Source organism: Podarcis liolepis, assembly GCF_965112155.1.
Source record: "Podarcis liolepis genome assembly, contig: HAP1_SCAFFOLD_114, whole genome shotgun sequence".
NCBI lineage: Eukaryota > Metazoa > Chordata > Lepidosauria > Squamata > Lacertidae > Podarcis > Podarcis liolepis.
In genome coordinates this window covers 39,373-54,481 of record NW_028148922.1, presented here as the reverse complement: position 1 = coordinate 54,481, position 15,109 = coordinate 39,373, and the positions used below count along the sequence as shown (strand labels likewise).

Sequence of the window (15,109 nt, the reverse complement as noted above, 5' to 3'; positions counted from 1 at the left end):
AATAATAATAATAATAATAATAATAATAATAATATATATATATCCAATCCCTCCCCAGCCGAAGCCAGTACTGCTCCGGCTGGAAGGTAAACGGCATTTCCGTGTGCTGCTCTGGTTTCGCCAGAAGCGGCTTAGTCATGCTGGCCACATGACCTGGAAAAACTGTCTGCAGAAGCGGACAAATGCCGGCTCCCTCGGCCTTAAAGCGAGATGAGCTTTAAGCCCAGAGTCATTTGCGACTGGACTTAATTGTCAGGGGTCCCTTTACCTTTACCTTTAAAGAGTTGTAACATGACTTGGGAATTCAGAAGATGTGTAAAATTGCATACAAATCATTAAAACAATTGCCTAGTACTTGCAATCTATTATTATTATTTAGTATTACCCGACATTTTCAGACGCTAAAATTGAAATTCTTTGGTTTTCCAAAAGCAGTTGATGTAGCTGGTGGGGTCTCCTCCCTGTGACTCACCCAAACCTTCCCCAACCCTTAGAATGCCCTCTATAGATATTATGGACTCAAGCTGCGGGATTCCAGGAGCGCAGAGACAGTCCACCAGTACCTGCACTTACTCCTGAGGTTGGCTCTCGAAGAGGAAGCAGACAGAGAGGTGAGTGAATGTGTGGGATGTCAGGGGGGGAGGAGAGCCAGCGGGACTGGGACTGCGCTCACATGGAGACTCTCCACCTCCAGCAGTTTCCTGGAAGAGCCTCCTCCTTCTGAACCCTCCTGCTTCAAGCGCCTCCCCAGGCTGCTCCCCAGTGTCCCACCACCACAATCCAGGGTCCCCCACTCTTACTCATCCAGCCAGTCCCTGACATTACCCCACAGACCCCACCAGCCCTCTGTCCTGATTTCTGGATTGGTCTCTGCTCGTGCCCACCCAGTCACCCCCTCAAAGCCTCTTACAGGAGGAACAGCTTTTCAGCATTCAACATATCTGGGGCAGATTTGTTTAGTTTTGGGTTAGATCAGAGCAGCCAACAAGTGGCCCTCAATGCCTTTCTTGGCAGCCCTCAGCAACCTTGGAGGCACCCATACACACCTGTAGGCCTTGCACCGCCTTCCCAAAGCTGGGTAAGGAGGTGCTGGGCTTGGGGAAGGAGGCAGGTGTGATCTGTCAGGGTCCTAGAGTCCCCAGTTAGCTCTTTCCCACCTTTGGCAAGAAGGTGGGAAGGCGCTAGGTCCCACCAGAGCCTCATGCCTCCTTCCCAAAACCCAGCGCCTCACCTGCCTACCTTTGGGAAGGCAGCATGCAGGCCGGGGCGTGTGTGTCAAACGTTGGCCTTGCTCCCCTCTCCCACATGACAAGTCAGTGTGCAGCCCACAGGTTCTGTGCTGAACTACTCTTGTGGCCCACTTGGTATGAGAAATTGGAGCACCCTGGTTTAGATGGTGCATATTCCTGCTCTGGCGCCTTTGGGTGAGGGGTGGATTACAAATACTTCCAGTGTATAAATGATGCATTTTAATGTAGTTGGGTGTTTAATGAAGCCAAGAACTGTATCACAAGATTCGAAAATGTCAGAATGCAAGGCATCCTTGCATTTCAAGCTGCACATGAGTCTGGGAGGTGTGGTCTGGTCAGTTCACATCAGAATCCACAGAAATATCGTTCTTCAAACCACCCCTATTATTATCCGGGATGAAAGGATCTGTTCAAATTGGTTCTCTAAGTGTCTCATTTCCCCACTCTTAAATTTGGTTCCCCACATTTTGCAGCAATCTGCTTACAGAATCACATTTATCCTCCATCCCTCATGATCAGCTTAGCTTAATGGTTGCCATCAATTTCATTTTAATTGATTTTAATTAATTTTTATAATGAAATGTTTTTAGAATGTTGTACTATTTTATTGTTGTTAGCTGCCCTGAGCCCGGCTTTGGCTGGGGAGGGTGGGATATAAATAAAATTTATTATTATTATTATTATTATTACTAATTGCAATCAAGAAAACGACATGTTTGACGTGCCTCATTCTCCCTAGGGAATTTCTGAGGCTATCGGTCTGGCTTCAAGCACCCATATTTCCCAGGTGCTGATGGCAGTGCGGGATTTTGGCCGCGCAGCCATTGCAAGGAAGACTCAGACGTCTGAGGTAAGGGTGTGAAGTGAGGAAGGAGCATAGCAAGAGTGTAGGTCAGCCATCCCCAGCCTGGTGCCCCTTCCCCATCCGGGTGTTTTGAATTGGAACTCCCATCAGCCCCTGACAGCATGGCCAATGGTTAGACAAAGATCCTGGCAAATTGGATCCTTAGCAGCTATTTACATCCACACCAAAGCATGTGAAGCAGCCTCTGGGTTCCTCTGATCTAGGAAAACAGAGCTGTGTTGGAAAAGAACAAATCCTGCCCCATTTCCAAATATGCTCTTTTTCAAGGGATGGGATCCTTACCATTCCAAAAAGGCAATTAGATCTGCTCATCCTCTCAGTATGGAAGCCAGACAACTTCCTCTGTGGGTATGTCTCAGTCATTCTTCTGAAGTGGGCTCTAGCAGTCCTGTCTCTGTGGCTCCAGATCCTAGATCTGATCTGATCTGATCCCTTGGCTCAGTCAGTCAGTCAAACGGAATCGTTAGAAACCATTGGTCATCCCCAGAGTACACGCAATACAAAAGTACACTGGCCCATGTTTTTAGGTTGGTTGTCAGATGGTTGGTTGGCATTTCTTCAATAGTGGAAGCTAATGGGGGACCCCAAGGGTCATCTAGTCCAACCCCCTCCAATGCAGGAATCTCAGCTCAAGCATCCCTGAGAGATGGCCATCCAACCTCCAACGGAGAGTCCACAACCTCCCAAGGGAGAGTGTTCTGCTGTCAGAAAGCTTTGAATGAAGAACCTCTTAGAGTTTGGAAGAGGGGACACCTCTCCAACTGAGGGGAGGGAGCAGAATCCAAGAGAGAAGGCAGTCGGCAGGCTGGGAGAGGCAGAGAGAAAGAGGGGAGAGGTTTCAGCTGCATCCCGGGGCAGGGGAGCTGCCCAAGTTGCTCTCGTGCAAGGGTTCTTCTGCGTACAGGAGTGCCTGCTGGCCCCATTCAACTATGTTCTAGAGTAGACCCATTGAATTTAATGAAGATGACTAAGTTAGGCCCATTCATTTCAACAGGTCTACTTGAAGCAAAGCATAGTTGAGTGTCACTCTCTGTGTTCACCTCCATATATTTGTCATTTAAGCAAATTATTACAAAGGCATAGTAACTGCGTGCGGATCTAACAGTTCCATAACCTGAGGGGGCCTTGGGGTCATGTGCCCCCAACTCTCCAATTCTCCAACCCAGCTGGAAGGGGATCAGAACCTTTTCCTTCCACTTTCAGTTAACTTCCCTCAAGCTTCTGGTCTCCTTTTTGCAACTGTGCTAGAGGAGAAGGGAGCAGGAGCCGATGAGTCCAAGGCTCATTCACACAATAATAAACCATAGTTTATCACAGAGGTAACCAAAATGGTGCCCTTCAGATGCTACAGACTGCAACTCCCATCCCTCCTGACCACTGGCCATACCGGCTGAGGCTGATGGGAGCTAGAGGCCAACCTATGTTGATGCCTTCTGGTTTATTGTTACACCTGAACGCAGCCCTGAACTCTCTTGTGCTCTGCCATCCAAGAGAAATGAAACCCAGGAGTGTGGTACCCCTGGATTTTTGCTGTGAGTTGGGAAATGACCAAGGAAATTTCCCAACCCTCACTATGGAGAAGATGAGCAGATCCACCCAGTTCATTTTAATTTTAAAAAAGCAGCTCCCATGGAAAAGAGCACCAGTGGTCAGCCTACCCTACACTGTCCTGCACTTTCTCCCTGGTTGACTGACCAAACCCAAAGAGAACACCTTCATGGTTCCTCGTCATCCTGGGGAAAAATTGACCAGTGGGGTGTCACAGGGTTCTGTCCTGGGCCCGTTGTTGTTCCACGTTTTTTTAAAATAAATGACTTGGATGAAGGAATTGAGCGGATGCTCCTCAAATATGCAGGTGACACCAAACTGGGAAGGGTAGCCAATGCCACAGAAGACAGAATCGGGATTCAAGATAACCTTAACAGATTGGAGAACTGGGCCCAAACTAACAAAATGAAATTCAATAGGGTCAAATGTCAGGCTCTACATTTAGGCAGGAAGAACCCGATGCACATATATAGGATGGGGGAGCCCTGGCTTGCCAGCAGTTTGAGTTTCCTGGAGGAAAAAAAAATACAAAATTTGTAAGTCTGCACAACAACTTCTTGTTGTTGCTTAGTCGTTTAGTGGTGTCCGACTCTTCGTGACCCCCTGGACCAGAGCACGCCAGGCACTCCTGTCTTCCACTGCCTCCCGCAGTTTGGTCAAACTCATGCTGGTCGCTTCGAGAACACTGTCCAGCCATCTCGTCATCTGTTGTCCCCTTCTCCTTGTGCCCTCCACCTTTCGCACAACAACTTACTGACTACTAATATTTTCCCTGCTGCTAAAAGGTCCCAACTAAATGGTGATTTGTCTCCAATTGCACTTAAGGTTCCCAAACTCACTTTCCCCATCCTTTCCCTCCAGAATACTAGCGAGACCAATGCCAGCATCACCGTCATCCTTTGCTGCGGGCAAATGGCAATTGGGGCACGGCAGGATGAGCTCCCGCTTTTTATAGACCAGTTAACACAGGAGCTCCTCTTCCAATTCCAGAACAGCAGGAAGGTATGGCTCTGATTATCACACGGACTCCTGTTGTTTGTTCTCTCAGCTATACCATACTTTTCCGTGTATAAGACAAGGTGTTTTTTATTATTATTAAAAAATGATGTTTAAAAATGAGGGTCATCTTATACACAGATAGTGCATAGGGGGGACATGGGTTTGGTTGCCGCTGCAAGCCGGAGATAGTCAGTGGCTATTGTGCGTGTTATTGGTGGCTGCGGCAAGGGGTGGTGTTGACTGGCTGTCGCTGCAGAAATTGGGAAGGCGATTGGCGGTTTCTGCCGGCGAGGGACAGACAATAGGTGGGTTTTGCGACGTGTGTGAGTGGCAGCATAGGTCCAGCGGGTGAGCAATTTTTGGAATCCCCTCCCCCCAAATAGCTGAACAACTGTGGGTAATCCTCCCTTCCAAAAGCTCAGCAACTCTGGGCAATCCTCCCCCCCATTTTCTTAATTTGGAGTCCCCCCTAATAGGGGGTGTCTTATACACGAAAAAATACAGTATATCCTGCCTTTCTCCTGTCATACGACTCCAGGAGGTGTGCAACCATTTCCCCCGTGGTCACCATCCAGGCACTGAGCAGACCTCCTGAGCTCCGTCAAGGTCCTTGCACCACATGCCTTCAGACTGTGCCCTAGGGCAGGGTCTTTGGCTTCATCCACCAAAGGGTTGTAGACTGGGGTGTATACTGGCTCCACCCTTAGGACCAGATGGGGCATTACAGTGGTACCTTGGTTCTCAAACTTAATCCATTCTGAAACCAAAGCGTTCCAAACCAAGGCACGCTTTCCCATAGAAAGTAATGCAAAATGGATTAATTCTTTCCAGACTTTTTTTAAAGAAACCCTAAAACAGCAATTCAACATGAATTTAACTATCTAACAAGACCATTTCTGGGTTAATTTTTGGATTGGGTTAGTGTTAGGGTAAGGATTAGAATTAAGGTTAGGGTCAGTGTGGCTTTATGTTTCCTTGTGATTTTGATTCAAACTCAATTTTATAAAATCCCTTCTCCTTTCAGAACGAGGATTTGAAGAAGAGCTTTATGAAGGCAGCAACTTTAACAACCAAGGCGCTTGTGCAATCAAATGTGGGACATGTCACCTTCCCCCACAAAGAGGAGCTCACCTTCTGCATCATAGTGAGTAAAAAGAAAAAGAAAAAAAGAGGGGGAATCTCCTGGGGTTTCTTTTCAGAGCGTTTTTTCTTAAAAATAGCTGTGTAGGTCTAGCTCTGGGTTGCATGTTCTGACCATCTGGCCCCAAACCATTTCTGGGTGGTCACGTTCTGCTCCAGCTCAAGTTTCCAAACCCTCTTGAAAGGCAGCCCTACATTGTGGCAACCTCAGCAGGCTGTCACCAGCGCCTAAGTAAAAGAGGCTAGGTTCTCCCAGGAGGAGAGGGCTGTCGATGGCTCCCAGCCATGATTGCTATGTTCTACCTCCACAGAGGAAGGAAGCAATGTTTCTGAATATAGTTGCTGGAAGCCACAGGCGGGGAGAGGGCTCTTGGGCTCATGGTCTGCTCCCTGGTTTCTCACAGACGTCTGGTTGGCCACTGTGAGAATGCTGTGAGGATGCTGGACTAGATAGGCCCTTGGCCTGGTCCAGAAGGCTGATCTTATGCTGTTCTTATGGGGTAGAGCTCTGCCCAGGAGAAAAAGGGATCTTATTCCCAGATCCAGGAAGCCCACTCTTCTCCTCTAGGAGGACCCACTTGCCAATTGCAAAGAAGTTGTCAAGTGGGCTGGATAGAGAGCACACCTCAGGGCTTGGTGTGGTGGTGGCAGGGATGGCGCCTCCAGTTCCCTGACATGCTGTGTGCTTCCCCACCACAGGAGGTTATCAAACAGGAGCCAATGGCATCCATCAGCAACCTGCACGAGGCAATGGAAAACATCATTCGCCTGACGTAAGTACGGCCGGGCACAGTACATATTTCTTCACCAGGTTTATGGACTGCTGGGTGCTGATCCTTTCCTCTCCCCTTCTTTCTCTTCTCAGGGCCTTGAGACCACAGATGGACCCTCTGACCCGCTCTCAGCTGGTACAAAAAACCACGCATAAGGTCTTCCAGTTGCCATCCTTGCAGGTTATGAAGATCAAAGCTGGGAGCTCGGTCAAAGCAACACCGAGCCAGGTGACTGGACCTTCTGCTTTTGGAGGAAAATGGGGTTGCCAGGTTAAAGGATTTGAGGGCAAAGAGTCTGAGCCCTGTAAGCCGCAAAGAATGCTGCCTGAGACACTTGACCCATCACAATGATGTAACAGCCAGAGACTTGGGGTGTATATTTTTGATTTTAATCATGTTTCCATATTTATTACATTTCACCTTTGCTAGAATGCATCCACGTATGATTCCTGCATGCCTGCATTTTGTGACTCTCATGCCTCCCTCCTACGCTGCATTTAATTTTATTTGTTTGCTTGTTTGTTTATATGCTGCCCATCTGACTGGGTTACTCTAGCCACTCTGGGCGGCTTCCAACAAATTAAAACACAGCCAGACATCAAATATTTAAAACTTCCCTATGCAGGGCTGCCTTCAGATGTCTTCAGACGGAAGTATAATGATGTATCTCTCTGACATCTGATAGGAGGGTGTTCCACGGGGTGGGCCCCACCACCAAGGCGGCCCTCTGCCTTGGAACACCCCAAGGAAGTTGAGCCCAGTGTGGAGTCCTGTATCTTTATGTCGCATGACCTGTAACCTTACATACATCAAGAAACGTTTGATGTTTATGACTCTTTGTGTGCCGTGCTTGAACCCCTGCATAAGCTTTGTTACAAATTTGGACTAGAAGGCTCCAGAGCATATGGGATTTCCATGGGGGTCTTCAGCTTCTAAGTGCTTTTGCTTCTCTCCTTCCAGGACTGTTATGAAGAAACAGTGTACATCTGGCTCAACATGCTCACCAGCTTGCTGTCAGAGGCCCCCTCTCTGAAGACGCTGCAGGAGATATTAGTGGTAAGGGAGCCCCCAAGGTGTCAGAGCAGGGGGAAGCAGCAGCTCCCATGCCGGAGGACAGACCCTCTTGAAATGATTGCACGGGGGGCATCTGTGGCCAACTCACTGGTTGTGGGTGCTGATGGTCAAGTGGGCCTCTGTTCTGCTAGCAATGCTTGTGCAAGGCACACAAGATATGTCCTCTGCTGATGGCGTATGGGGAAGGGCCGTGGCTCGGGACAGAGCATCTGTCTTGCATGCCCAAGGTCCCCGGTTCAGTCCTCAGCATCTCCAGGTGGGGCTGGGAAAAGGCTCTCTGTCTGAAAGCCCAAAGGGCCAACTGCCAGTCCTCATTACCTGTGGATCAATGGCTGGGCTTGGTCTAAGGATGCTCAGAACAGAAAATGCATAATAAAACAAAAGCAACCCAAGAGCCAATTAATATCTAATTCTACTAATGCTTTTTTTAAATGGCTTCTTTTTTCTGTGTCTTTAGTTGTTCTTCTTTTGTTTGTAAGCTGCCTCGAGTCCCTGTCTGGGAAAGAGGTGGGGTATTATTATTATTATTATTATTATTATTAATAATAATAAACAAATTGCAGCAAACTTTCTCCTTTACAAAACAACCCCTTTTTGCAATTTGTCCCCTCTATGAAGCTTTGTGAATTTGCAAACCTGGATTAAGGGTTGTCCTTCCATGTGATGACGATGATTTCTCTCTCGCAGCACACAAAAGGCTGGATTGACTCCACAAAAATCAGTGAGCGGCAAAGAGCAGTCAAGACCACCAAGGCACTCCTGAAATATGTCTCCGAGCATCTGGACTTTGATGTGAGTGACCAAGGCTTAATGCTGCAATTTCAAATCGTATTGCGTTGGAAAGTTCAGGTGTGAACTAGATGAAAGCTGTATGGCATGGCCATCCCAGGGAAAGGTGCCAGCCAGTGCTATTTTTCTAGAAAAAGAGGTGCCAGGACTCACCATGAACTCACCTCCCTCATTCTCTTATAATGGCAATAGTGCCCACCTGAGAGGTGCCAGTGTTAGCTATTTGCAGTATAGTAGCACTGCAGAGAGCTTGCTGGGGAGACCATGCGTTAAAAAGGGACTCAAAAATAACTTAAACAAGGTTTTAATAACAAAAACAAAAACTCCTAAATACACCAACAACAATCCAGACCCAACCACCAACCCATCCCCCAGGGTAACGGAAGAGCTAGGTGCTGCTCCTTATATACTACACCCAAATGCTGACACACCTTAATCAATACAACTCAGCACCTGCTGTGTTTCACAGCTGTAAAGCTGGGTCTCGTTATCTTGCTCTGGCCCTTGCTCTGGCCCCTGAAAGACATACACAACTGGTGGAACAATGATGAACCTTTACATTTAAAGAAACCATTCAACATTTCCCCTGCGGTTCATCATTGTGGAACAAAATCATAAAGCATATTTTGTACATGTCTTTCATGAGTAACCTTTGGAAGTGCTTTAGTAAAAATGTCCGCAATTTGATTGTCACCTGGAACATATTGAAATACAATCATTTCATCAGCAATTAGTTTCTTTACAAACTGTAAACGTAACCTTAAGACTCTAGTGTGCTGCGTATTGGTCTCTGAACACAGGATAGCAAGTCCGCTCTGGGAATCAAGGTAAACTCTTACTGGTAGTGTTACTTTCATCTGTAGGTCTGCAAATACTTGCAGATACCATTCCACATCATGAGTGGCCTGAACGCATGCACATAATTCACTCTCTGTTGTGGAGAGACAAATAATGGTTTGTGTCTGGGACTTCCATTCAAATGCACAACCGTTATAACAAAACACCATACCAGACACATCCCTGCAATTATTTTGTTCCACTGCATGAGATGCATCGCAGAAAATTTCAAAATCTTTGTCAATACATGATGTAAACTGCAACCTATAATGTTTGGTATGTTTAAGATACACTACCACTCTCTTAAGAGCAGAGAAACATTGCGTAGTGGGCTTTTCCACAAATTTTGCCAGAAAGTGAAAGGCATAAGTTATATCTGGTCTTGAGATTCTTTGAATGAAATTTAGCTTGCCTATAGCAGAACGATACAAAGTTTTGTTAGGAAATGGCTTATCTTCACCTGTAAAGGTGAAACCACACACCATAGGCGTATCCTTCCCATTTGCATTTTCTTAAACCCATTTTGAATCAATAAGTCTCATATCTGGGTTCCAGTAGTAGATAGGTAGCCGTGTTGGTCTGCCATAGTCAAAATAAAAAATTCCTTCCAGTAGCACCTTAAAGACCAACTAAGTTAGTTCTTGGTATGAGCTTTCGTGTGCATGCACACGAAAGCTCATACCAAGAACTAACTTAGTTGGTCTTTAAGGTGCTACTGGAAGGAATTTTTTATTTTTTCTCATATCTGGGGTTTGTGGTAAAAGAGACCAGGTGTTATGCTCTTTTAAAGAAGCTATCTCAGAGTTGATAGCTTTATACCAATTTACAACTTGGTGCTTAGGTAAATTCTGAACATCATTGTAGCTTTTTGGCTCAAAAACCACCTTATTGGCATACACAGTATTTAAATGTTCATCTGCAAAACGTTGTGGCTTCTGTCTCTTTCTATCTGAACGTCTCAGTCCGGAAGGAGAGTCAGACTCCTCAGACTTAATGGGACTAAGTGAACTACTAGTTTCAGGTTGTAAATCATCATTGTCAGACTGAAGAGGTGCCTGTAGGCTAAGCTCACAGTCAGAAAACTCAAGAGAATCTAACCTCCCCTCGGGTGCCCATGACTTTAAATCATCAAACAAATTATCAGATTCAACAGGCTTTTTGTCTTGTTCCATTAATTCAGAAGCACCATTTCCTGCTGCTGCTGCTGCTGCTGCTACTTCCTCTTCTTCCTCAGTGTCATTTATACCGTTAGTATCTTGGAAAACAGCCATTCCAATTTACAGTTTGTATCATGCTTCTGGTAATATGAAATTTGCCACTTGCTGGTATGTAAATTCTGTACGCCCCCTGCTGGTAGCCCATTAATTTCCCCTGAACACTACGCTCACCCAATTTCTGCTTAGCGGGATAATGCATAATTACATCTGAATCCCAAATGCGTAGGTATTTCAGATTAGGGCGTTTTTTAAACAGCTTCTCATAGGGGGTTGTTAGGATATTTCTGTTCCACCTTAAACAGGGAGCAGGCTGTTGTTTGAGTCACAGTCTGCGTACTTCCGGCTCACAGAAAGTTTATGTTTTGTACATAGCTTTTGTTTCTCTCTCTGTGCCTGAACACGCAGGCAAGCAGTCATGTTTTTTCTTTGTTCTGACCAACGCTAAATAAAGTTGTAAATAATGCTCTCCTGAGTGCATCTTTCATTGTGCGAACTCTGCAAAGGTAGTGCACAAGTCCTTGGAATGTGGAAAGCTGTTTCTGAGGCTTGTGTCGCTAATTGACTGATACTGCGTTCCTACGGGAGGTTGATGGATCGTCCGGAGTCGACGTGGGGGCATGATGGCCTTTGTCTCCCTGGCAGTATCCCAACAACAGGTTTCGGGTCCAGATTCACAGCACTTACAGGAGAGTAAGACTGTGAAAGACTGTGAAAGGTATGTGGAGAAAAGTAAGGCTTTTCGTTGCCGCGGCAGAGCCTTTGATGTCCGGCAGGCTAATTTAGCCTGGGAGTCGAGCCAAGCAGGCCTCAAGATTTATGAGCTGCCAAGATAAGGTGTTTTTGAAGGCATAAAGGTTCACGGCTCAAGTAAAAACCTGGAATGGAGTTTTTACAAGCTTCAGATGATGGCACTCAGTGCCCAAAGTTGAATGTCCACAATTATGAGACCTGGGCAATATGCTGTGAGAGCTTGCTGCGGCAGTTTGGAGTGTGGCATACTGTGTATGAAGCCCCTCCAGTTCCTCTGACAGATAGATGGAGGGCCCAAGATTCAAGGGCCATAGTCTTATCCGTCTCTCTGGAGGAAATTGTAACACTGGCTGGCAACACGACAGCACGTCAGATGTGGAATGCTTTGAAAGTAGCCCATCTGCCGGTCATCCCAGCCCAGAGTTTGACTGCATCGGAGGTCCTGGCTGTTTCCCAGATCGAGAGTGATTGCAGGGATGCCAAGGGCACCGGTTGCAAGCTGCAGGGGGAGCTAACTGTGACGTCATCCCAGGCAGCGTTCCAGCCTCCAGGGGGAGCCAAGGAGTCGGCAGCTAAGAGCTCTGTTTCTCATGAGAGCCAAGGTCATCCTCACAGATACCGGAAGGCCAGAAGTAAACAGAGACAGAAGCCAGCAGATGGCCCAAAGCAGAAGGGGGGGGTGGAAAGCCCACGCCGGTGGAAAACAAGGTTTTGTTTGCTGGCACAGCTTCACCAAAGGCTAAAGGCAAGTTTGATGGCCAGGAGCAGGGGGGCAAGCAGCAGAAGCCCAAGCCGGTGGAAGACAAGGTTTTGCTTGCTGGAAAAGCTGCTCCAAAGGCCAAAGCCAGATTTGTTGTAGATTTGGGAGCTACACGGCATTTATCAAAAGATAAGCATCTATTTATCTCCTTCACGCCTCAAGATGGAGAGATCCACCAGGCTGATGGAAAGACGTTGCGAATTGCAGGAGTCGGAAATGTGAGACTGGCAAGTCTGCACACAACCATCAGAGATGTACTTTATGTTCCAGATTCTGCAGACAATTTGCTCAGCATCCCACAGCTGACTGGGCGTGGCTTTGAGATTTCCTTCAAGAGGAGCGTCTGTGTCATCAGGAAAGGCAAAGAGGACATTTTGCATGCAAAGTTTATAGATGGTTTGTTCTGTATAACTTATGATGACAATGGTGCTGCTGTGTCTAATGTTGAATCTTGTTGTGTTGCACAAACTAACAAAGTTCTTCATGCAGGATGTATTCACGAGGCGCACCGAAGATTTGGTCACATGTCTTGGCAGGCGCTGGCCAGGATGCCTGGGTTGGTTCAGGGTTTGAACATCAAGCCCTGTAAGTTTCACATGAAATGTGTATCTTGTGCAGAGAACAAGGTGAAGGTTGCTCCAAAAGGCAAGGAGTCTAGCAGGCAGGCTTCCAAACCCTACCAGCTAGTCCATGCAGACCTGGTTGGTCCACTTGCGCCCTCTTTGAGTGGAGCAAGGTACTTCATGGTTCTAATTTATTCTTTTTCCAGGTACATTCATGTGTTTATGCTCGAGCAGAAATCGCAAGCGTTTCCTAGGTTCGAGGCATTCTGTGCTTGGTTGGAGAATGCTCACAGTAAACGTATCGGCTGTCTCTTTACTGATCGGGGTGGGGAGTTCACTTCTCAGCAGTTTGAAGCTTTCCTGACTGAGAAGGGAATCCAGCATGACCTCTCAACGCCTAGATCGCCATGGATGAATGGACTTGCTGAGCGAGCAAACCAAACTTTGCTTCAAGGCCTAAAAACCTTGTTGCATGATGCCAAGCTCCCTGAGAAGTTTTGGGGGAGGCTTTGAACACGTTCGTTTATTCCTATAACAGGAGACTGTCATCACCTGTTGGTTGTACTCCCTATGAGAAGATGTTTGGTAAAAAAACCTTACGTCAAGCACATGAGAATCTTTGGTTCTGGCATGTGGGTACACACCCCACAGAGCAACAAGCTTGGGAAGCGTGGGGCACATGGTTTGTTCATGGGGTACGAAAAAGGTGCATACAGGGTATGGATGACTGACTCTAAGTCCATTAAGTTCACAAAGAATGTTGAGTACAATCTTAAGTGGGGGGAAAATGTGGGAATTTTCCAGAGTTACCCAGAGGAAGATGAAGATGATGTGAAAAAACAGATAATGTTGAGGTAAAAGAGGAAGCTGAGGATGATGATGATGATCAGAGTTCGGATTCCAGCTCAGTGGGCAGCGCTGCTGCTGATGTCATAGAATCCTAGAGTTGGAATAGACCACAAGGGCCATCGAGTCCAACCCCCTGCCAAGCAGGAAACACCATCAGAGCACTCCTGACATATGGTTGTCAAGCCTCTGCTTAAAGACCTCCAAAGAAGGAGACTCCACCACACTCCTTGGCAGCAAATTCCACTGTCGAACAGCTCTTACTGTTAGGAAGTTCTTCCTAAGGTTTAGGTGGAATCTTCTTTCTTGTAGTCAGCGACAGTGATGACACAGCAGACTACAAGAGCGCAAAGGCCTCAGTCAGACCATCTGATGCATCTGACAATGAACTGGAAGAACCACTGTTCACCATTGGTCACTTTACTCCTAAGAAGGAGGAGATGAGTCAAGAAGACTTGTGTCTAGTACACAGATCTGAAAGGGCCACAAGAGGCAAACCTCCAAAGAGATTTGCTGATGAGTTTGCTAAGACAGCAACTGCTGTTCTTAGTAGCTCAGAGAAGGTGTGGGAACCTTCAAGCTTCAAAGAGGTTCAGGAGTTGACCTCTAAAGATGCTCAGCCTTGGCTTAATGCCATGAAGGCTGAAGTTGATTCCTTGAATAGGAACCAAACTTGGGAGCTGGTACCGGTAGTCCCAGGAATGAGGCTGGTTGGCAGCAAATGGCCAAGACAGACCAGAATGGCAAGGTTGTCAGACACAAAGCCAGATTGGTTGCCAGAGGTTTTTCACAGGTACCAGGACAGGATTACCACAAGACCTATTCACCCACCGTCAAGTATGAGAGCATTCGGCTGATGCTCAAGATTGCTGCAGAGGAGAAACTGCATGTTTCCCATCACAACATTAATACAGCTTTTTTGTATGGGGTTTTGGGGAGGAGCTGTTTATGCTTCCACCTGATGGAATGCAGATACAGAAGGGAATGGTCTGTAAACTGAGGAAATCCTTATATGGTCTCAAGCAGAGTGCCAGATGTTGGAACACAAAACTCACTGAGACATTGCTTTCTCTAGGTTTTCACCAGGGCAAAGCTGATCCATGTGTGTTTGTCAAGGAGGAGGGGCAAAACAAACTGTATTGTTTATGTTTTGTTGATGATCTTCTGATGTTTTGGAAGAATCAGGCTTTGAACCAAAGCACCCTAGCTCAGCTGAAGGAGCACTTTGACATGAAGGATCTTGGTGAGGTATCCAACTATCTTTCTCTGCAGGTGGAAAGGGACCAAGCAGGTAATTTTCTGGTACACCAAACACAGAAAATTGCTGATGTATTAACCAGTTTGAATTTGGTTGATGCAAACCCAGCAGACACACCGATGGTGACAGGTTACCAGGTAGACGGTACTGCTGAAGCGTTTTCTGACACTACAGTGTATAGATGCATTCTAGGCAAGCTGAATTTCATTGCTAGATGTTCAAGGCCTGACATTTGTGGGAATGTTCAGGGGTGCAGGAGAGGATATATTGTGAGATTATATCCTAATCCAATTTGTGCTAACAAGTTCCCAAAATATCAGCAGAGTTTATAGACATTCCCCTTTAAGTTCGCAATGGTAACGGACTTCCGGAGGCGGCGCGAAACGGCAATGGCGGTCCTCTTTACTCTGTGAAGAGGGGCTCCACGGAAAAGGGTCGTC

General features: G+C 46.7%; 1 protein-coding gene across 1 annotated transcript in view; it reads left to right on the top strand.

Moving 5' to 3' along the window:
* LOC310698975 (maestro heat-like repeat family member 5) overlaps positions 1 to 15,109 on the top strand; it is a 76,926-nt gene that overhangs the window by 22,454 nt on the left and 39,363 nt on the right. Inside the window, exons 5-10 of the mRNA XM_083520546.1 lie at positions 495 to 611; positions 1,990 to 2,100; positions 4,525 to 4,665; positions 5,687 to 5,806; positions 7,536 to 7,631; positions 8,337 to 8,441. Coding sequence (XP_083376672.1) covers positions 495 to 611; positions 1,990 to 2,100; positions 4,525 to 4,665; positions 5,687 to 5,806; positions 7,536 to 7,631; positions 8,337 to 8,441 — 690 coding nt within the window. The remainder of the gene's footprint in view (positions 1 to 494; positions 612 to 1,989; positions 2,101 to 4,524; positions 4,666 to 5,686; positions 5,807 to 7,535; positions 7,632 to 8,336; positions 8,442 to 15,109) is intronic.